The 22,631-nt window shown below is 43.2% G+C and overlaps 7 protein-coding genes across 7 annotated transcripts; 4 read left to right on the forward strand and 3 right to left on the reverse strand.

Annotated features, from left to right (window-relative positions):
- Positions 1-3,122: 3,122 nt before the first annotated feature.
- EAF01_008639 (uncharacterized protein) lies at positions 3,123-3,536 on the reverse strand (the record flags this gene model as incomplete). The annotated part of the gene is made up of 1 exon (XM_038916895.1): positions 3,123-3,536. One exon carries the CDS (start codon positions 3,534-3,536, stop codon positions 3,123-3,125), a length of 414 nt encoding a protein of 137 aa, XP_038767289.1.
- A 55-nt stretch (positions 3,537-3,591) lies between these two features.
- Positions 3,592-3,967, forward strand: EAF01_008640 (uncharacterized protein). Its single transcript, XM_038916896.1, has 2 exons — positions 3,592-3,791; positions 3,848-3,967. Exons 1-2 carry the CDS (start codon positions 3,654-3,656, stop codon positions 3,866-3,868), a joined length of 159 nt encoding a protein of 52 aa, XP_038767290.1. The 5' UTR covers positions 3,592-3,653; the 3' UTR covers positions 3,869-3,967.
- A 639-nt stretch (positions 3,968-4,606) lies between these two features.
- Positions 4,607-4,971, forward strand: EAF01_008641 (uncharacterized protein; the record flags this gene model as incomplete). Its single annotated transcript, XM_038916897.1, has 2 exons — positions 4,607-4,686; positions 4,803-4,971. The coding sequence occupies 2 exons, from the start codon at positions 4,607-4,609 to the stop codon at positions 4,969-4,971; spliced, it is 249 nt and encodes an 82-aa protein (XP_038767291.1).
- Positions 4,972-7,867: 2,896 nt separating this feature from the next.
- On the forward strand, positions 7,868-9,291 carry EAF01_008642 (uncharacterized protein; the record flags this gene model as incomplete). Its single annotated transcript, XM_038916898.1, has 3 exons — positions 7,868-8,056; positions 8,108-8,993; positions 9,053-9,291. 3 exons carry the CDS (start codon positions 7,868-7,870, stop codon positions 9,289-9,291), a joined length of 1,314 nt encoding a protein of 437 aa, XP_038767292.1.
- Positions 9,292-12,664: 3,373 nt separating this feature from the next.
- On the reverse strand, positions 12,665-13,626 carry EAF01_008643 (uncharacterized protein; the record flags this gene model as incomplete). Its single annotated transcript, XM_038916899.1, has 2 exons — positions 12,665-13,064; positions 13,475-13,626. 2 exons carry the CDS (start codon positions 13,624-13,626, stop codon positions 12,665-12,667), a joined length of 552 nt encoding a protein of 183 aa, XP_038767293.1.
- Positions 13,627-16,531: 2,905 nt separating this feature from the next.
- EAF01_008644 (uncharacterized protein) lies at positions 16,532-19,784 on the reverse strand (the record flags this gene model as incomplete). Its single annotated transcript, XM_038916900.1, has 5 exons — positions 16,532-16,585; positions 16,638-18,421; positions 18,478-19,351; positions 19,402-19,677; positions 19,761-19,784. 5 exons carry the CDS (start codon positions 19,782-19,784, stop codon positions 16,532-16,534), a joined length of 3,012 nt encoding a protein of 1,003 aa, XP_038767294.1.
- A 511-nt stretch (positions 19,785-20,295) lies between these two features.
- Positions 20,296-21,871, forward strand: EAF01_008645 (uncharacterized protein). The gene is made up of 2 exons (XM_038916901.1): positions 20,296-20,539; positions 20,608-21,871. The coding sequence occupies exons 1-2, from the start codon at positions 20,509-20,511 to the stop codon at positions 21,594-21,596; spliced, it is 1,020 nt and encodes a 339-aa protein (XP_038767295.1). The 5' UTR covers positions 20,296-20,508; the 3' UTR covers positions 21,597-21,871.
- The last annotated feature ends 760 nt before the right edge of the window (positions 21,872-22,631 follow it).

Below are 22,631 nucleotides of genomic sequence, written 5' to 3' on the forward strand. Positions count from 1 at the left end.
TGAGCACATCCAGCCCTAAAATTAATGGACACTTTGGAAGTCTATCATGTTACGGTGAAAGTTACTTGATGAAGAAAGTAATCCGTTGTCAAATACTGGTAGTGTCTGATCTCGGATATGTCCTCCGAGCTATGCATAAATTCAGAAGCTAAGAAAACTAAAGGTCACTAATTAAGAGCCATGAAGTGATAGTAAACAAGCGGACGGCACTGAGATTTAATAACGAATTTTGGCAGTTTGACATAAATCTTGGCTTTGCCGGCAAAGGTTTATAATGTGAAATTGGAAATTCGGCTCGAATGGCAAGGAAATATTCAGCGATTAGAACGAAGCGATAATAACAAGTGATGCTATACGAGATTATACGAAAAGCTTGAATGCGTAGATACTGTAATCCCCACTATTTGTTGATTGATGGAGGCTTTCCGTTTGCACAGATCTGTCGAAGAGTCCAGAAGGAGCGCTGACAGGAGCTAATGAAGGGGGGGTGAGAGCTTGCACGTACTTATTTTGCTTGTGGATACCTCGAGGCTCAGAATCAGGTGAAAAATTTATGTAAGAAGCAGGACAAACTTTCAATCTTTGTGTAGATCAAGACTAGATCTTTGTTTGTCACGAAAGCATAACGCGCCGGAAGGGCGTTGTAAAAGACTATCCGAGCCGAATAATTCTCCAAGAGCAATAGTCTTTCTCAGGCTCGTCGAAAGTGATGTTATAGCCGGTGAATATCGCTACTTAAAGGTCATTGAAACTAGACAATATAGAGGGCCCAGAGCATGCATGCAAGTTGTCGGAGATGAGGATTAAGATCCTAGAATATTCTCATGTAAAGTGTGCTAAAACCTAGAATACAACTCCAGCGTGGGGTATAAACCCTGCCTGGCATTTGTTTCGTCGTCATGAAAATGGCAAGGACCAGACAGAATACTACAGCAACATTGATATTCGTCGTATACTAGAGATCCTCTGCATACTGCTCTCGAGGGGTTGCAGGTTCCATGCCAGTCTGATATATGCAGTAAGGTGATGGCGAAGTTGACCAGTCGTAGCAAAGGTAAGAAAGCAATGAAGTTCAGGGAGGTAATATAAGATATATCCCTGGTTAAAGTTGAGATAGGGAACCAATAATGATGATGATCATATGACGGTGGCAATATTGTCTTCGCATAGCGAGAGAGCTCGCTGCGCATCAATGAAACCCCATTGAAAATCGAGTTTTGGCATGCTATACTATGCAAAAGACCCTGAATGATGTAACACCATACAGTAATGATGGCGGTGCTTGAAGAGATCTAATATGCCTGGGCTTTTTTTTTCCCAGGATATTCTGGCTTTTTATTGGAATGTATCGAGATTGTCCTCGCAGCTCACACCTTAATGGGCCGAATGAAACCGGCCCCCTCATTCGGATCATCGTGCGATTCTAATCCTGGGACCGGTCTCGACTCGGATTTGAGAGAATATTTGGTTTTGATAGTATCGGGTAAATTTGCCATATACATGTTAGTATACTGAGGCTCATTGGCGCTGCGATCAGATCGTAGCCCTCAGGGTCTTATCCTCTAGAAGGGACACAGCTTTCTTTCAAATAGGATATAATTAACTTTCCAAAATAAACTTCTGATCTTGGTTAGGAAAATTAGATGAGAACCATGTCGAAGGATTATGATCGCGTGGGGACCATGGAAATCATGATTGATGACTGCAGTAACTCTTACTGAAACTCATACAGTATTGAAAAAGATGAAAAGGTTAAGATATCGCGCTGGTGTTCATTGGGTGGCACCCCTTGATTTTGCAACGTTCCTGGATATGGCATCCACGAGGCGAAGCAAACCACTACATCTTCGTAGCTATCTTGCAGGAAGTGGAAATCGACGTGTGCAGTAAGCTTTGAATGGTTGTTTATCAAAGTGAGACACTAGCTATCGGAGAGAATTTCTAGCAATCAGCTATATACCCGTTCCGAGGTATGATTTCAAAAGTCGGAACCACAAGAGCATGAGATCCCGATGAACTGGTTTTGGAACGGCGAGCTGCGTGCAAGACTGGCAGTATCTGTACCACTTACCCTAAAGGCTAGCGACAGGTAGCGAGATGTGCTGCGCCGTCTACTCGGTTTTTAGGTCCCCGAGCCGGTAACGATGTGGACTCGATGGGCCAATTCTGTTGCACATTAGATATGTAAATAGCCGGATGTTCCCAATACTGCTGGCTTCCGCTCGCTTTAGATTGGCGAAGGTGCGATAGTCTCGAGGACATCAGCTCGTGGGTAAAGTCCTGTGATTTGGTGGAACATTCTTAGGGTTACTCTGTACCGAATGTGTGATAATGCCTGATGGTGCTTTGTGCATGGCACTGAACAGGAGCGGTATTGTAAAGTTGAGGATCTTGGAACTGACCGTTGGTGAGGTTGTGGGCGATTACACAACGTAATCACAGCAGTACAAACGAAGATTACGTCCTACAGTCAATTGGGGATTGCGTACTCTGTACTGTTGTGACTTTCAGGCTTTCTTTTCCGGCTGCAAGTTCCAGGAATCCCGGAATTTCCACACGGCCATACCCGCACACCATACTGCACATACTACACTTGATCAATTGCACCTGCGCCCTCCGGATTGAATGTTGTATAGATATCATTTCCGTATGCTGGCTGAACTTGGCTGTTGGTGTATTTGTATCATAAAATTATACTCTCGTAGAAGTACAGCACAGGCAGCTTTCCGGGTAAGGGCATAGTAGATTACATAATAAGCGTCAGCATTTCCTTTTCCAGATATTCTTGCGAATTTCTGCACACAACAATTTGGTGGCGAGCTTATACAACCATGACACCAGAGCAACCAATGTTGTTGCTAGTACATACCAGGGTCCTAATTCCCTGTCAGTGGAAAGGTGCCGCTGCTGATGTGAATTAACTTCATGACTGACAGATGGAGGGGTTGCACATAGCAGTTGTGCATACAGTTGCAGATATGACATCCAATCGCAAAGCTTTGAAGCTTTCGATTGGATGGTCTAGGATGAATTAGTTAAGGGTTCTCTGATCTTGAACGTGTGAGCATATCACAATTAGCATGAAGAGACAGGTATTTTTCAGTTCTGAAGGCCGTCAGGTCTTAGAACCCGTCCGTGTAAGATAATTCCCCGATGAACCATTTGGCATGCTTTAGTTTGCATATATATGTTTCCTTTGCCAACATGCAACCATTCGAAGTTTCGTTGGATATTCCTATTCTGGAAACACCAGCGATTTCCTTGACACCCGTTGCAAAATTTGAAGTGATGACACTTTGCACTATGGAACCCATGAATCCCGCTGCCATTTGGGTAGCATCCTCGAATATCCTTGGATGTTTTTTCTTGCCGTGACACTGAGGGTTGCTTGGATCTAGGTTGTTTGAGATCTCTGGTTGTTTCACGGGTTCGAGGGGCGGCTCATGGCCCCTCCACGTTAAATTGTGGCTTAGATGCTTCGAACCAAATAAAGCACAAGATGCTGCAAGTAAGGAAATCCGGAGGACAGAAAGCATGACAAACTAACCTAAAGCACGAGAAGTCGGTTATTGTTCCATGGCAATTTGCACTTCACTGCGTTGACTTCTACTTTCCGAAAATACTGAGAGGGATCAGTACGAATTTCCAGAAACATGGTGTCTCGGAAAGACGACATTCGCAAGATTGTACAAATATTGCAATTATGGTATATTTCATCTGAACTTGCCATGACATCTCCAGCCGTAGCTAAGTATCTCTGGTATACTAGAATCATGATAAGGATGGCTGCAGTATGTTATGATCACATGTCTTACCTCCTGTAGTTCACTGTATTGATAGCAAACAGAAGAAGATTTCCAGGAAATGACTTGCCTAGTACTTTGTGTACATTCTCCAAAAATGCAAGTTATACGGCCAGGTGCAGGTACATCAAGCATGGGTATATAAATTGATAACTGCATTATAACAAACCCCACAGATCATCACGATTGAAGGGACTTTGTGTGGTATAGCCCAACACGACCATAGAAACCTCTGTAATATCATATTAATAAATCTCACAAATTAAGTGACTAGGCGAAGCGTTTGACTATGCATGCTACCCAACCATAACGACATCTATCTCGATTCGTAACGTCGATGACAATGCCGTAAGAAGGTCTTCGTATAAGTCCAGCCAGTCGTCTGGGCTGCACATCTGCTGTAGCATCAAACCTGCCAACCGGTATGTGAAAGAACTAAAGTATCCGGGCCTTACTATCTGTCGTGTCAATGCCCCAAGCCATAACCGAGCCCCACGATCTCGGAGAGCTCGGGGGTTATGTTTGAAATTTGGTGGCTAAATTTTACTACACCCTATACCCAAGAATCCCATTGAGAATTGAAAAATGCCATATTGAGATTTCCTTGCGAGAATTGTGTCACTTGTCAGATAGTTTCAAGATTGACGTTTCTCTTACATGGAGAAGAACGGATGAATCACAAACGAACTCTTACACCCAGATCCGTTTGACCTTGAGAAATTTAGACAGCGTGCCATCGAGGGTGCTTATCGGCTTCCAGCTGTTCAAGTATTTCATTTTTCATTTCAATTAGAAAAATCGTTATGGTTGGTCCCAAGCAGACGGGTCACTCGGGTCAGAGAGGAAAAACCTGCAAGATCCCATCGTTCTGCATCCTGCAAGCGTAAGCAGTAGCAATAGTGATAGGTCGCAGTACCTTATCCCAAATCCAAAGGTATATTAACTGGTGGGTATTCGGCGATTTGAATTTCCCCAAATAAATCTTTGACAATGATCTAGGCAGTTTATTTGTCAATCGCCAAAGCTTTCTCGGCTCATCAAAATGTCCCTGTTCCGTACAGCTGTCATTCTTCTCTTCGCCATTCATGCCCTAGGATCTCTTGGAAAATCATCAACTCCCGGTGTCGATCATGTCACTGGTAGAAATAAGCCAGTCAGTTTTGCCTGAACGTCGTGGCTTGCGAGGGGGGGTCGGTAGTAGTTGAAACGAATGGTGAGCTAATCAAACATCTCAAAGTTACTCCCTAGAACCCGGCAGATTACCCTTGGATGTCTTGCCCTATGTATTGCCATTTTCACAGATTCGCTCGGAAGGGGGATTTGATCTCCATGAATTCAGCTTTTAGGTCATCCACATTATGAATTCATTCTGCTGAAGCTAGTGCTGTGTCACCGCAAATTGTAGCCTCGGTCCAATCGGTCAATATATCGTAGTAGCACGATCAGAAGCAAGACATGCGTTCTCAACGAGGCATTATAGGGAATCATGGGCAAGTTTTGTATTTCGAACTTTATTGTACTTCAAATGATTTCCAGCTAAGCTTCATCGGTTTCTGGTTTGATATCTGAACATTTCTCGGTCTGCGAGATGGTTAGATAGCTCATTATCGTAACCTAAGGAAGTAGAAATCCAGGAGTAACTGAGCCCCAATATCTTCTAGACGCTGTACTAGATGTTCTGTTTCAACGTCAATGATGCTGTATGATGCGTCGGGATATCTCTGGTTTACCATTCCCTATATATAACAACAAACTTAAAGTTTTATCAAAATTCATTTATGTGAGATATCGAATTATAGTATCTTTTCTCGTAAACTTTCTAATTGTGGATTTCATAGATTAATGACTTTAGAGACGTGTTACCAGCCCTGCTAGTTACAGTGCGGAATGGCTACCTAACCCCAAATCATAAATTAACCTCCCCATTAGAGGGCCTGGTAGGTATTCCCGTAACTATAACTCATTATGGTCTAGAACCGCGTGCTTTTAATTTTAGCCATCAAAATTTTCAGCAAATCATTCACCGTTCACCGTGATTCAAGTAGTAATGCCTAGCTGTATGTGAAAATTCTAATGTCTTTTTTGGTAATGATCTCTCCCCTCCTTCCATCCATGCAGAGTCGAAGTTTCCGTTCGGGGTAGGGCAAACTAGACTAGACGGATTCTCCAAAAGACTTTCGAAAGGTTGACAACAGATACATTAATCAGAGAAAAAAGTGGTGAAAAAAGTGGTCAGCCACAGAGGGATCCTTACAGATATTACATTTTTAAAGTCGTATTCTGATATGTGGGCAGACAGGAGGGGAAACACACAAGACAAGGCTGATCCCAGAAAGCATGAATAGATTGTTCAAGAATCAATGCACATACCAACAATCGACAGAGAGAAAGAGGAGCACGGTGAGCACCTACCAGCAGACTGACCAGGAAGGAACTCCACCTATGACCATCGACCATCAAACCTGCCAAATTGAACATCATCTCGATACAAGTCTCCATCCATCAGCTATCACCGAATGTCCCTTAACCTTTGCGGCTAAGCAATAATGGGTAAGAAATCTATCTGACCCATAAACCTTCTTACTCAACTAGGACACAATATCAACGGATGCTGGGACATCTAAAAACTAAAACAAAAACTCCTCATGAGTTTGTTTGTGTATGATACTAACTAATAAACACTCGATCAAATGGCAAGTCTTCCTTCAATTGTCAATTGTCACCTTGACCTTCATCATTCGTTCGGTAAGGTGCAGCAAAGTTGCAGGTTTGGAACATTCCCCTGCTCGGTATTGAATAACATGGAATGTTTCCACCGGGAAATATAGCGGCTGCAGAGCTGCACGGTTGAAGAGCGTAAGTGTAAAAAAGACCCCGGCATCGTGACGCTGGCACTTGACTTAGAACCTAGCTCGTGGGATGCAGCTCCTCCATTGCAGCGAACACGATCTCTGTATCTCACCCTTCTTCTTCTTCTTCAAAAGTACATACCAGATAGAGTCTACCACACAAAACTTCAGTCCTACATGATGTCAAGGGTTCCTTAGCTCTCATTCCATTACTCGCAACTCATACACCTGGAACCTTTTTGGAACTATCCAGGGGAAACGCCACACTAGACACCTACTGAGTTATAACCGTTCTTATTCTTTCTTTTGGATTGACGCAAGCAGATTCCATGTAGCATCATCGACGAGGCTATCCTAACCTCACCTACCCCCTTCTTTACCAAAGCACAAACCTCGGACGGACATTAGCTCCACCTCTGACACTGCGGTATTCTCTTGTGGGAAACACCCCTGACACTTTGATCCTGTCCTCCCATCCTCTTAGCCTTCTATGGAAATCCCATTTCGGCAGCTGTGCAGCGGCCCGTTGATCTACCTTCCTTCTTCAACTAATCTATTATACTTAAGAGTCTTCAGTCCTCACTCCATTTTTTTCAAAAGTCAAAATATGTTTTATATCAACTCGAGCTAAAGTGGGATTACTATTTATCACAACGCACACACCAAATCTACATACGGTTCATTGCAAGAACTCTATTTCGGTTCTTTCCCTTTTTCACCAATATCGCCATCAAATATTCCTAGTTGAATCTCAGAATTGCAAGAGTAACGTCACCAGTCGTTATAGTCTAATCCGAGGCCAGCTTTCGGGAACCATTCGAGTTACCATTAGAACATAATAGATTTGCATCTAAGGAAAATACCCATAAAACTTATCGTTCTGGAAGCACTATTGTTTACGAAACTGTTATTTGGGTTTGATTCTGCCACTTACAGTAGTCGATCTAGTCTTGGTCCTTGTCTTGGTAAGTCATCAAACTAGGCAGTTGCAGCTTTCGAATTCTTTAGTTTGAACTTTGAGAGTTTGGACATCTTGGTATAAATCTTGGAATCGGCAATTATTTACAATTAAATCATCCTTCACACTTTTATTTCATACTTCAACCATTAATGTCATCGGGTTATACTCTCACTAATATCATATAAGAATAACCAATACCGCTCTCTATATATCTTTCTTCTTTCCACAGAGCCATATCGGGCAACCACTTTGAAATGAACTTTCACACACCAGAACAATCTTACACGCAAGATACCAACCCACGGGATACACATTCCACCATGGCTTTACTACAGAGGCCTCATGTATTTTCTGGCTCGGATTGGCGTGGCCTTGAACCTGTAGAGATGAGGTCAAAACCACGCATGGCCAATGGTGGGGAATCACTTCCATCTATTCGAACAGTAAGTGAATCTTCTCGCTTGCCTTTCAGGACAGTACTGACCTCCAACTAGATGTTTGCTGGATTTGAGAGCCAGGAAAGACCTATTGAATCCGAGTACAGACATGCTACATCATTTTCTCCCATCAAAACAGAAAGAAACACATCTCCTGGGTCAAACAAGAGAATGAGATTATCAGACGATTACTACGACGAGGAAAGCCAACAGCAACGGGAGAGATATCAGTCAGTCAGCAGTGGGCGAAGCCCAATGACAGCGACCTACGGTTACCACAGTGCAAACTCTTCGCCAGTTTCCTCGAATGCTCGTCGGGAGTCCAGAGTTCATTCTAGTCATGGGAGTCCTTATATTTCAAGGTCTGGACGAGAGCCACCCATTCTCTCAATTCCAGAACGCAGAGCCCAAAATCAAGATCACCACACTTCGAGACCACCATTCCATTCTCCCATCTCTGAGCCATCGAGTACGATATACCGCCCAAGCCTTCCAAGCATTACCACACCCGACCGATCCTACGAACGAACGTACTCTCAAAATCCCGCAGAACGATCACATGGCGAATACCCTCCCATAAATGAGTACCCGAGAAACGAGTATGCATTGGAGGCTTCCCGCTCATACCATCAACAAAAATACGCTCCTTCACGATCCGACTACGGTTACCACCAACCCCGAGACCAAGGTTATCCCCAACCTGCAAATTTCCCTCACCACCCAAGCCAAACCCCATTCACCAACAGACACCACGCAGGAAGCTACAATCAATCTCCCTACCAAGCCCAAGAAATGGGCGACTCAAAACCCCGCAAGCGTCGCGGAAACCTCCCAAAATCCACCACAGACATCCTCACAACCTGGTTCATCAACCACCTCGAACATCCATACCCAAACGAAGAAGAAAAGCAATTATTGATGAGACAAACGGGCCTACAATTGAGTGAGTAGCCATCTAACCCCCAATCCTTCTCCTACACATCATACTAACAAAGCACCCAGACCAAATCTCCAACTGGTTCATCAACGCCCGTCGTCGTAAATTGCCCGCTCTTCAAAACAGCGCTCGTGCAGAAAACGCTGCCCGGTCGCATCACAACCGAATGCACTCTGCAGATGGGGGACAGAGTCCCATGAGTCTCTGCAACAGCGAGCCAGGACTAAGTCCCAGAGCCGCATCTGCTTTTAACGAAGGATGGCCTTCGCGCCAGGAAGAGCGTCACAGCCAAGAACATTATTAATAATTTTCTCTTCGTTTCTTAACTTTATTCTATTTTGCAGCATTGAAGGCGCACTTTTTTTTTCTGTAACGACCATGACTTTTCAAGCGAAGGACCTACCTAGCAAGGCAGAAGTTGTGTTCGGTTTTTGTTCTTAATTTCAGTTTTTTATTTATTTTATGTTTGCACTTGTATAGCATTAATTCTACGACTTCTCTTGTTAAATTAGATTTTGGATTTGGGGGGGTTTTCATGCTTCTCACAAGTGAAAGGGAAGACAACCACACTGAGCATCACATGGATATGTATGACAACATGGGTATATTGGATTTGGGATGGACAGCAACAGATACCATATTTGTACATTTGGGTTATTCGATGAAACCGAATTCGCATGAGCACAGCGGAGTCGGATCACAGACTATCAGTCTGGTGTAGAATCACACGCAAGCATCATTGTTAATGTTTTTTTAATTCTTACTATATTTTCGCTTCTTATAATGAATATCTATCTACATATCACACTTATTAAATCAAGTATTTGTATTGTACATTGTACTGAAAGCACGCACGCACGCACACACACACATTGAGCCCCCAGGAAATTTGCCTTGGGGTGAAAATCTCTCGTGCCGTGCGTCCACTTTCAATCACGCATGCATACCCACATTGATCGCTCACTTGTTCGCTCAATCTATTCCTTGTTAGATTTTTCTTAGTAATCTATTCGGGTAAACATTCACGTTCGCATATATTTATATCCGTATTCCGCTTTTCAACGTTGCACAACTTTATGCCCACTTTCCACGTTTCCGCTTTCAAAGTCAATCACTTCGTCGCACTTAGGCAACCTTCAAACATTCCTCTACTCACCGGTATTCGTGGTATTCGTCCTCTCCGCTGTTAATTCCTAAGGATCAGGGGGTAGTAGAATGTCCTATGTACTGTTGCGTGGTTGTGGTATAGTACATGTTGTGTTGTCTCAGATTCAAATCTGCAACACCCCACCCGCATGGAAGCCACATAGAAGAGGAAGAATCAGAAAAAAAAATACAATACGTCATTGAAGTCTTGCAGTCAGACATCAATACATTTGGATCATTGTCATTTGAGTTTTCTATACGAGCCCTTCGCTAACATGTGATGTCTAGGCCTCAAATGTGGGTACTTTGCTAATTGTTCGCTCACGGCATATAAGTACAATTATACATTACTAGCACCGAGCATCAAGATGCGAAAGCCAGGAAATTCTCCGACTGCAAGGGCTGGCTGAGCTTATTTTTTATATATAGATACCATTCATATCATTGCAAAAGCCCTCGCTGCATGAGGATTTTCATATGGCAGTGCTTTGTTGAAATGTGCAAAAAATGGGGCCTAACTCTGAAGAAGATTGTCCTAAAGAATTAACCAAAACCTGACTTGACATGACATGACAAAAAAGAAAAGTTAACAAACGCCATTTTCATCATCGTACCAACCACTAGGAAAAGAAAAGGCGCCATTAAAAGCGCTTGGCAGACTGACAGACATCACTATTTGTCATTGAGTAGCTACTCAGTTACAAAATCACAGTACCTGAAAAGCCACTGTCAGAATTTTTTAGTACAGGATAGCGTATACTTATTGTGCGCAAATCCACTGAAATGCTATTCGACAATCTTCTCTTAACCTTCTATCAATCGATAGTCTCTGTTTTGAGTTTGAGATGGATGTCGTAGAATGACTAGAGTTATCTAGATGCAGAGAGGGTCAAAGCCCACACGCATTTCATGAGCTAGACACCGTGATTTATTTCCGCGTAGGGTTAGGAAAAGGACAAGCTTCGGTACTGAGGGTCAAAATGATTGGCAACCTGTCATTTGGTGACTTTAATTAACTACCGGTGTGTCGAGTGTGTCAGTCAATTTCCGATGGCAAAAAATCAGACCACATTGGTCGTAGTAAATTGTCAAAGTGTTCGGTAAGTTGGATGCATGGCGAGATATAGTGTAAGTAGAATTTCTGGGGTCAAGAATGAGTCACATGAAATAGTCATTGGCAGATGAGTAGAATTGAAAAGCAATAAGATCATGAGACAACAATGAGTTAACGATAATCAACGTGAGGTACTGTAATTGCGAAAACCATGTTTATTAATTGAGAAGTTGTGATTCGGTTGAGAAGATGCTGGGACTATTTTAGTTCGTGATATAAGCGAATACTATTTTCAACTATTTTCACTAGTGCTATATCAACAATGGCGGAGCGGAATAATCCCATGGGGGAGAGAGGGTCTCCTCGCCGAACGTTTACGATCAACTTGAGCTTTCCCTTAAATTTCCCAGATTATGCGGCCAAGAAACGTTCGATACGATACCCCTAAAGAAACATATATCGAGATTCAAGATGAAGAATATCTCGCACTGTCTGATTCCATGCCGCCTTGAACTGCTTTGACATGTTAAGGAAAACATTTGGCAGATCCCAACTCTATTTTCTGATATCTCCGGCAACATCTCCGGTGACAGTTGGTACGATGCATGCCACGGACAGTCACTTGACATTTCTACTCCACGAACATTTTCTTTTTTGCCTATTTTCACCAACCAAGCCTTAGTTGAGAACCCGGAGCTTAATACTGTCGAGAGTCGGGACTTGATGTAGATCACTCGACTAAGTACTAATTAGGATATTCCATATCCGCTAGTGTGTACTATTTTTTGTTTCAAAACCAGCATGACCATGACACTACATGGTGAACTTGCTACTGATTTTAGTCAAAAAAAAAAAGGTTACGTCCTCTTAGTAAATAGCGAAGCCCGAACATGCCAAGGATACAGACCGCCGCCATTGATGTCAATGGTACTCAATTGAATCATCCACGGTCAATAAACAATGATGTTGCAACGCTGATGAAAAAAAATTCTTAGTGCCTGCCCCTTACTAGGTATTAGCTAATGGCATCTATTTTGCCATAGTAGTAGCACGGTGAAATATCGAGATTCGCCCTGTCCGCAAGAGCACTAGCAAATGGGGGTGCAGTAGACAAGTATGCACGCTACTGGCACACGGCCAGAATCTAAGACGGGGATTCAAAGCCTAAGTATCAAGACCCCGATTGAGGATTCGATTCAATGGGTACATGCTGGTGAGTTGTTGTTTGTCCATCAATGTGCAGAACAAAAAGAGAAGAAGAAAGGAAGAGAATTGTTTTTTGGAGCGAACGAAATAAGCTTTTTCTCAAATTGTAAGTCCCCTGCGCACATCAATCTTGTCAAAATCGTATCAATCCCGATTTCCGACCAACCAATCAACCAAAGTGGAAGATCGCCCGAAGACCCACTGGGATAATCAAGGGTCACCCGTCAAACAACGCCCTATCTCGTCTCGAATATCACTTGTTCAGTGGCCATCACACAGACACGCAAGTGCACACGCCGCCTTTGTCCGTTACAACATGCAACTCGTATGATTTTGGTGGGAGAAAAAAGGTAATTTGGATCTGTGTCCGCCTCACAAGGCCCCAACAAGGGCTGGCAATTATGAGATGATCCTTTTGGGATATGGCTGCCACCACACGGGTCAAATTGGTCGGATCCACGAAGTGAAGTCCTGTGCCGCAATCCGGATCGTCTCTTAACACTATGTTGATCGTGTTTGTACGTCGGGCACCGATGAATGTGATGGTGGTGTTCATTTGCATGATAATGAATGCCCTCTTACCGACTTGAAGGTCCGGGTGTCTTTCTCCACCCACCGGCGGGAGCTGTGCTCCAATGAAATCAGGATTTTCAGGATCTTCCATAGATGATCTACTGTGGTTAAGAAATTCTTGTCAAAGGTGTTCACAGTGTTCACATTCACTGATGTGAATATTGAAGGGGATGATGTTTCAAATCATGGAGTGAACTTGCGCTTATCGCCGATTGGCTGAAGGGCAAACCTCGGACAGTATCAGCATTATGCTGGGGAAAAGGGATAGCCTTGTTTGTATGCAAGTAATGAAAACACATGAGAAATGATCTAGAACGAGAAAAAGCAATTGTTTTTGGTTTCTGTGAGTGTTTTGTTTTTGGAGGGGAGAGGGGGGGGAGGGGGCAATGGACATTGGGCAATTGGACGAGTAAAGAAGTATTCCCTCATCAGATCCGCTATCCACGTGTGAACGAAAAAGCAACAATAAATCATGATATAATTGTGTAACATTCCCGCCCGAACGCACTGATGAAGTGCATGAAGATATATATTACGCTTTTCGGGATGATAGTGCCAAAATATGTCCGCCTCAAGTGAAGAATTCCACTCGGCGCGACGGCTCAAGTGGACATCGAATGAACTTGGAAGTCCCAAGTCAAGACGTGCGGCAGTGCACATCGTGGTAATTTGCAGCAATCCTAGGTGTCTGGACCAGGTATATCAGAATCATCAATTCGAGTGAAACTAGGTCTTCATGGAATATAAAACTAGAGAGACCGCGTTCAAGAGCTGGTATAAGTGAAAGATGCTGTACTTTGTTTGAAACATGTGTTTGCGAAAAGGCGAGAAATGGAATGCTTGGAAGAAACTGGGCAACAGTCAGTAATACTCATGAAGCGTACACTTTTTATGAAACGACCATTGAATCCATAAGGGGGAGATAATGAATAAAGGTTCATCCTACCAAGTAGCAGCAGGGAACATAGATTTCTTCCAAACAAAACATCCATTAACTGGAGTGTTTATGCCGTTCGCAGGGTTGGGGAAGTGGCAATTAATTCGACATGAGTCGAACAAGCTTATACTGTCATGGTTATGGCCGGCTTTGTAGGAAGGAGTTTGCTGGTTGAGTTTTATGTCAGTTGAGAGTGGAAAGAGCAGAAATACTTTGTATGAGTGGACGGGTGTCATTGGATACAAGCGATCAAAATACTGCACTGATTTTTGGAACCCACTAATAATTCTTCCAGTGAAGGTTATACGTGCGGATGTAAAAGATGTTTCGTAAAAAGAGCTTGGGAAGACCTCAACATGTATCCGTTCAAAATTCGGCCTCTAATCCCCAGATTCTCAACCTGGAAACCCATCATATACAATTCCTTCCTCTTTTGATGAAACGATAAGTTCTCGTCTTATTATCTACCTAATGAATGCAAACCCTCAAGAAAGTGCAAAAGAATAGCTGTAGAAACTACATACAAACTTCACTTCACTTCACTCCCATTAAACCTTATTTTCACACCCTTAAACTTTATTTACATCATCCACTCGACGATCCTCCTCTATCGTCCTCACCATAGTCCCCCCTCCTCCTGGCATCCCTAAACAGACCCTCTCGTTACACATCCAATCCACCGCAAGTTGCCCATCCACAATACTTATTCTCTCTCTCTCTCCCTCTCTCTCTCGTCTCGACCCCCCACCTTTTTGAGGGCGTTACTCGTGATATAATCCTGCAGTCCATGGCCCTCAGCATACAAGAAAACGATTAACAGGAGCACGAAAATGAGATTCGAGAACAGAGAAAGAGATACTGTTTCAGTATCTGGATATAACTGAAGGGTGATACCACTCACTGCTCCCCAACAAAACCTACACCCATCCAGAGGAAATAGTGTCTCGTAGCTCGAGACTCAAGTGGAGAATTCTCAAACGAGGGTTCCTCAACAAATTGCGCTCCCAACATCCGTTCAATTATCACTTCAACAATACTATATTCGGAAACGCTCGCCTCATCATATTACATACATTACCCTCCTCAACAGAATCAACAAACCCAATCAACAAATCCAGAATTTCTTCCCTCTCCCTCACCACTCTAATCCTCAAGCAAACCAACCCTCTTATTGCACATCTAATCCACCCCGATATCATAAATCTAATAATACTATATTCGGAACCTCTCATCCCATCACATCACACCCTCAAACCTCAGCTCCCCAACAATATCAATAAATCACAAATCTAACAAGTCCAACAAGTCCATCCAACAAACCCAACAAATCAAGAATTCCTCCCCTCTTCCCTCTCACTTTCCCCCCTCTCATTCACTCTCCTCCCTAGTATCTCACCCCTTTCAACCCCCAGCCCCCACCCATTTTGCTCCCCTCCCCTCCCTTTCGATCCTCTTCCCCACCAACACCGAGGAACCCCTCAGCTCACCCTTCTCACCCTTCTTATCCACTCCATTCATCCACCCCCAACAATACTCACCCCCCTCTCACTCCCCTCCCCATCCTCACAATCTCCTTCTCTCCTCACATATCTTCCATCTAATCTCCCTCCCAATCACAGCCTACTTCTCATTCACTCTTTCCCTTCCCCCGTACCTTCCCTCTCCATCACACACATACATACCACACACCTCCTTTATCCCTTTCATTTACTTCATTCGCCATTCACCATTCACCATTCACCTCATTTCCCTTATCCTCCCCATCATTTTCCCCCTCCCTCCCCCGTCCTACATTCTATCTCCCCTCCCCTCCCTCAACACCACACTCACCATCAAACTAAACCAAATCAACAAATCAACCACACCCCTCCATTTACACTTCCCTCCTCGGCCCCACTTACCCACTCTCTCTAATCCCATCTCTCCCTCCCAAGAAACTGCAAACCCAACACTCAGACACCCCTCCTCCCCAATATCCTATGCCGCCTCGAGCCCTACTCTCACTCCGGGAACTAGTCCGCTCCCTAAATTGTAACGATAGAGTTGATTAACGGAGTAATATTGTATCTTCATAAGATCAAATCCACATTCACCACCTTAAACCTCCACTCTATTCCTAGTTATATAGCAAAGCTCCAATCAACTTCAATTCAAGAAGTTATTCAGTCACATTTTAAGTCTCTCAATATCGCCATCGCTAGTGAGAAAACAATCAGTTATAATCATGGTATATCTTCATTCATTCTAGTCTATCCATGTCACAATCTTCTTTCCTGAATATGTGCAGATTTAAAGGACAAACTACCTCCACCACCTCTAACTTATCAACCCATTCATCCCTTCATTCATCCAATCCATCCATCCAAACACCAAAGAACTATACAACTCAGAAGGAAGAAGATCCGAATTCTTTCTATCCATCGTAAGACTTTACAAAACACCCTACTCCATCATCCAGACTAACGCCATCCCCTAATTCCGCTCAAAATCAATTGAAATTGAGCACTTGTCCCATATTTCCTAGTAGTGATCCTATATTAAGGATTCGACAATGAAACGCCATAAAAACACAAACGCAAACATTAATGGTATCTTTTGCAATCATAATGTCTTCACGCTAAACATTTACTAATCTCGGACTTTTGTCGACTTCTTCGCTGTGCCAATATGTGTGTTGTGAACCTAGTATTGTTGTTAGTATTGAGTGATGTTGTTATAATCTGTAGAAGCTTACCTTTGTTGCGAACTTCAAACTCGTCAATGTTTCCCCCAAATGAGCTTCCAATGGACTAGCCATGACGAACATGAGAGTCTTCGAATTTCCTCCGAGGGAATATTGTAGAAGATAAGTCAATTTGGAATTGCGGTAGGGAATATGGGCACCCTCCTTTCCAGATCCCAATGCCCCGATAACGTCACCAAGACAGCTCAGACTCTTGTTAATATTTTGAGTTTCCTTCATTCGGTCTCCTTCGGCACCAGACACCTTCAATCTTTCGGAACCGGCCAAATCAACCAAGTTGAGGGTACCTTCGCAAGTCTCATTTGTAGAACTGTTTCGCCCAACAAGCTTCAAGATAAAGACAGAGTGTGATCTTGATGATCGTTCGTTGGATTTGGTGGCAGCAACACTACGATTCTTGTCCGCCTTCTTAAGAATTGCTTCTACCGCGTTGGGTGAATCCAAAAGCACAGTCTCCAATCCAGTAACAGTGGTTTGCTTCTTCTTGTCGTCATGTCGAACCTCGTGCTTCTTCTTGTCAAGGTCTCTAGAGTTTCCCAGTAGATCATGAATTTCTTCGTTGTAGACTTCAACAAAGCTACCTTCCATCGTATAAGTCCATCCTTTCTCCTTGAGAGCTTCGGCGGACTCATAGATTTGATGAGTGGCACGAGGAATCATACCATCAGCAGATGACATGGTATGTGTCTTTCCAGCACCTGTTTGTCCATAAGCAAAGATGCAAACGTTGTATCCATCCAAAGCACTTTGAACTAGTTGCGAAATCTCCTCGAAAACCTCTTGATTTTGACTTGATGGTCCAAAAACCCTGTCGAAGGAGAATGCGTGAGTTTCAATCGAGACTTTTCCAAAGTTGCTCCTCTTCTCCTTTCCAATGATTGATAGCTCCTTTGACTCCTTGTCGGTGTCAGGAAATAGGATCTTTGCGCATTCACCCTCTGCACCTTCTTTGAAAGTTGGTCGAACTCTGCACATGACCCGAATATTTCCTTTCAACTCTTGAACTTGGTTGAAGAGAATGCGACGAAGAGTCTCCTCCTTAATCAACTTCTGTTTGGATTCCTCTGCGGAATTAAGAGCTTCCTGGAGTCGGCCTTCCATCTCAACAAAACTATCAGATTGGGCTTTGCTTCCAGACTCCAAGAAATGAATTCTTGCGCGAAGGCTGGCGACTGTACTTTCGAGTGTTCCAATCGTTGCTGATGTCTCAACACCTGTCTTTTGCATGGTTTGCTGAACTTCCTTGATGGTGTTTAGAGCATTCTCCTTCAACTCTTTCTCTCGATCGATACTAATCTTCAATTCTTCAAGCTCTGTTTTCAAGATTTGAAGTTCTTGCTCCTTCATCTGCAACGCAAGGTTCAAACCCTGGTGACCCGTAGTGACTTGGCTTTCAAGCTCCTGGACCTCACGTAATCTTCGGCTTCTCTCTTCCTCCAATTTCGCATCGCTTTGTCGTTCGAGACTTCGGATTCGGTCTTCAAGTTCGACAGCTGATTTTCGTTCGAGCTCGAGCATATCGTTTCTGTGAGTACGAAGAACTCGGTCAAGCTCATCTATGTTGTCACGTCTCATTTTATCTGTCTCGTTGCGATGGTTTCGATTTACGTCGTCCATCTCAAGACGGTGCGCTCGAATGTTGTCATCCAAGGCATTTGTGGCTTCAATCAGTTTCTGCTGAATCACACTTAGTCTCTGGGTCGTATCATCTAAGTTAGTTTGCAAGGTCTGGTTGGAAGACGAAAGATGTGTCTTGAGGCCTTCAAGTTCATCGACTACATTGGAACGGATTAGTCATAATTCAGTGAGAGAGCTCCAAAATGCTACTTACGTTTAGTTTTGTATTCACTGACTGCATTTCTAAGTGCGTCGTGGTCCTTGCCTGTGCCGTCGACTGTTGATGCGAGCCTGGCATACATTGCTTCCATGGATTCGAGGCGACTACGTACATCAAAGGCTACTCCGGAAACATTAGAATCTTTTGTTAAACATGGTTTTTTTGCAGGGGAAAATTTGGAAGATTTGCAAGGAGTCATGGGTGTAGAATTGAAATATTCCGACTTAGCAAGGACAGGAATATGAGAGGGCGTCTTCGGAGCTACTGAGCTATGAACCGGTGCCTGATATAGAACAAGTGCGGCTTCTTCATTGTCTACTCTCAAATTCCGGGATCCTACGCTTTGGGAAAACTTGTGTCGAAGACGGGGGTCCTTCCTTGGAGTTGAATTCAAGTTGTGTCCCGTGGTTGGATCAGTCTGCTCATCATTGATCTGGAGCCTACTTAATGCCGTACTAACGGATAGATCTCTTAGGCTGTCCTGGGAGTGAGATCTCAATGAGTTGGATGAACGATGACCGCGGACTTTCATAACTTCCAACTCGGTATTCCCATTCAATTGTTGGGAAGGTGTAAAAGCAGGTACTGGGATCATGGGCTTTCGTCTTCCTCCAGGGGGTGGCATACCGTCATCATCTGAAGAGGTGCTTGATGCATTGGTTCGACCTTTAGATTGGGATGTATTGGGCCTTGAAGTTGTGGATTGACTGTAGGATGGTGGGCGTGAGCCATAAGCAGACTTTGGTCGTCCGGGTCCAACACTTTGAGAGAAGCTGCTGCTTGATGTGTGACGCGAAGATACTGATGGTGTCCGGGATGACATTGATGAAGCTGAGGTTGTTCGTGGTTGAGTGAAATTATTCTTTATCTATGATCTGTCAACGAACAAATCCGATGGGCGCAGAAAATGCGACTTACATCAACAATGGAAGTTCCTCTGACAGATGGCTTGCGGACAGAAGGTGTTCGAGCCATTGTAGTAACAGGTTCTCCTGCTCTTTCAGCAAGAGTCTTGCGTTTGGGTGCTGGTTCGTTGCTCGACTTATCATTTTGGCGCTTCAAGGTTGTAGGTTGTGGCATCTTTGATGGGAGTCGTGATCGAACGTTGCCATGAGAGTCTGACATTTCTGCAAGAGGCTTTCCAAGAGAAGGAATGGCACTGATTGTAGGTTTGGATTGTGATATGTGCGAGTACTATTGAATAAGAAAGGTTTCCTTGTTAGTATTTGATGGCACTTTTATTTGTTTACTCACTCGGAAGAGACATTGTACAGTACCTGATTTTCTTCTTGATATTCCATTATAAGAAGTAGCAAATGCTACACAATATTAGACTAAATAGAACATGCAAAGATAAAAAGAATTGAAATGGTTAACAACGCGTCCAGGTTGAGGAGCAAATGGTTGTTCTTGACGGGTGGTAAAGGTAAATTGAATACTTGAACGTTTTTGATGTATTTTCGAGTTTGATTCTGTTTACCTCAGGATCCCAGTCTCGAGTGTATCCATTTAATTTTGGTTGCTGGGGAGAACTCGGATGACTAAGAGATAACAGGTGTGGTGGTAAGGTGACGAATTTATGCACGTTTATGTTTTTTATTCCATCTGTCAATTCTTTGTGTGTAAATTTGTGCAAATTCATGTAAATCCGTGCAAAATTCACGTAAATCTATGCAAATTCATGTAAATCCATGCAAATCTAGATTAGATCATCATCCCGATATCCCTCCAGCTGTCATCCATTCATCTTCACGTGTCAAATAACCTTATTATCGTTAGTGGGCGTTTGAATTTGGATGTACCTACTACTCCATATGTGTGATGCGGAAAAAGATGTTAATTTTGCCCACCAAAGAAAGTATTTAATCCTATTGTGTTCAAACTGCTCACAACATTCTTCATATACTGAACAGTATACGGTCTGTTGTAGTAGGAATATCAACAAAGTCATGATATTATAGTATTTCGAATAGTTTTCCTTCATACAACCATCCAGCACAACCCTAGGTCTACACTGTCTCTGCCATGGAGAAATATTCACAGTTTCGCGACAGAGGTACGTACTACACCCACACAAAATCTGCTAGAAGAAGAAGGTCCCAACTAATTCACACCATCATCCAGGATCTGGTATCGCTCCGTTCTTGCCCGTTCAGACTCCAAGTGCCGGCATCTATGCCCCCGTTCATCTTTTTCTCTTCCTCTTCAAATTACCAATCTTCCTCACAGTATCCACGACTTATTTTCTCTTTCTACAATGGTTTCCCTTGGGATCGCTACTCAAGAAGGCAATATTATGGATGATACTTGGAATACCGGGAGTGTGGTGGATAGATTTGCAGATTGATGGAGTCAAGAAAGGTTCACTGGCAAAGAAACATGAAGGACGAGTACCAGAACCTTCAGATATTATCGCATCTTCCTTTACATCACCTATCGATTCTTTATATTTGGCTGCCATCTTCGATCCCATCTTCACAGTATCCTACCCACATACCCGCCAAGTTCATCAAATCTCTCTTCTCGGCGCAATCTTTCGAGCACTCCAAAGTCCCAAGGAATACCCTCCTAAGGGTTCAAAAATGACTGATTTGTCCGCCCTACTCTCTCGATATCCTGGACGTGCTATTGTAGTTTTCCCGGAATGTACAACTACAAATGGAAAAGGAATCCTCCCCGTGAGCCAAAGTCTTTTGACTGCTCCTTCAGGAACCAAAATCTTCCCAATCAGTCTCCGCTATTCGCCCTCAGATATTACGACACCTGTTCCAGGGAAATACTGGTCATTCTTCTGGAATCTTCTTTCAAAACCTACACATTGCATTAAAGTTCGAATCGCTGAGGTCGTACACAATACATCCACGTCTGAACCAGAAAAGGCCACTAAATACTTGAAGAATCAATTCGATAGCGTTAACGGGGATGCGGCGTATACAAGCAGCTTTGATACTGTCACATCTAAGAATGATCAACCAGCAGAAACAACATCAGAAGAACAACGTGTCTTGGATAAGGTTGGGGAAGCATTGGCACGATTGGGGAGAGTCAAACGTGTTGGATTGACTGTGAAGGATAAGATTGCATTTGTGGATGCATGGAATAAGAAAAGATAGTAGGCATATGAGATTGTGTTCGAGAAATATCTATGGAACAATATCATATGAAAGTTATGACTCCATGTATTGGGAGGGCAGTTTGATATTTAATGAATGTTTACAACTAATTCGCTCACTCTCTACAAATTGTTCACTTCTATTAACAATGGAGTCTTCAATCATATATAGCCACAGGTCTCGGGTATTCCATTTGTGAGGGGTGGGCAACTCACCAATTTCAATGGCATGGGACATGATGAATGCCACCTCGCATAAACCATAATGATAAATAAATCCTCAATACTGTATGGAAAATATTCGCTTATTTCTTGTCTACTTGCATCAGTCGTTTCACCTTCATTCTTCGAACCGTTCCTATCATCCATCCGCCCCCCTCCTCTCTCAAATTAACCTACCCTGACCCTATTCAATCTTCCTTCTCTTTATTCCCTTTCATCCTTTCCCTTTCTCTCTCCCCCTCAACTACTTATTTCCCCATTTCCTTTGAGCCTCTTCTCTAATTTTCAACCCACTCTCGAAAGATCAAAATCCATACTGAACTCCTAACAAAGTTTCAGAAAGTAAAATCGCCCGTCTAGCTAACCCATTATCCTACTACATACCTCCACGAAAGATATGTTATCTCCTAGGCTACCTATAACATAGCTTTCTTCCTAGCTGCTGTTATTTAGATATCGAAGTATCGAAGTGGGATATCCATGCTGGTAGCTGTCGTCGTGTATTGAGAATACTACTAGGTACATGTAAATCATAAACACCATTTTATGGTGGAATTTGTCAATGAGTAGGTTGTAGGGTGTGAGATTTGAGACGTGAGGTGTGATACTATACCTCAAACCCACATGTGCGTTCAGAGGAAATAAGCTCTGTAAATGAGGAGAGGAGAGTAGAAATTGATGGATGTTGATATAATATGACTGATGAGTGAAGTAACGAATCTCTACCCCCTACTCTCTACACTCGAATGTCTGTCCCTATCCCTCGCAAAAGCAAGCACGAACCTCAGAGCTCAAGTTGTATGTCTTTATTGAT

Source organism: Botrytis porri (genome assembly GCF_014898465.1).
Source record: "Botrytis porri strain MUCL 3234 chromosome Unknown BPOR_012, whole genome shotgun sequence".
Taxonomy (NCBI): Eukaryota; Fungi; Ascomycota; class Leotiomycetes; order Helotiales; family Sclerotiniaceae; genus Botrytis; species Botrytis porri.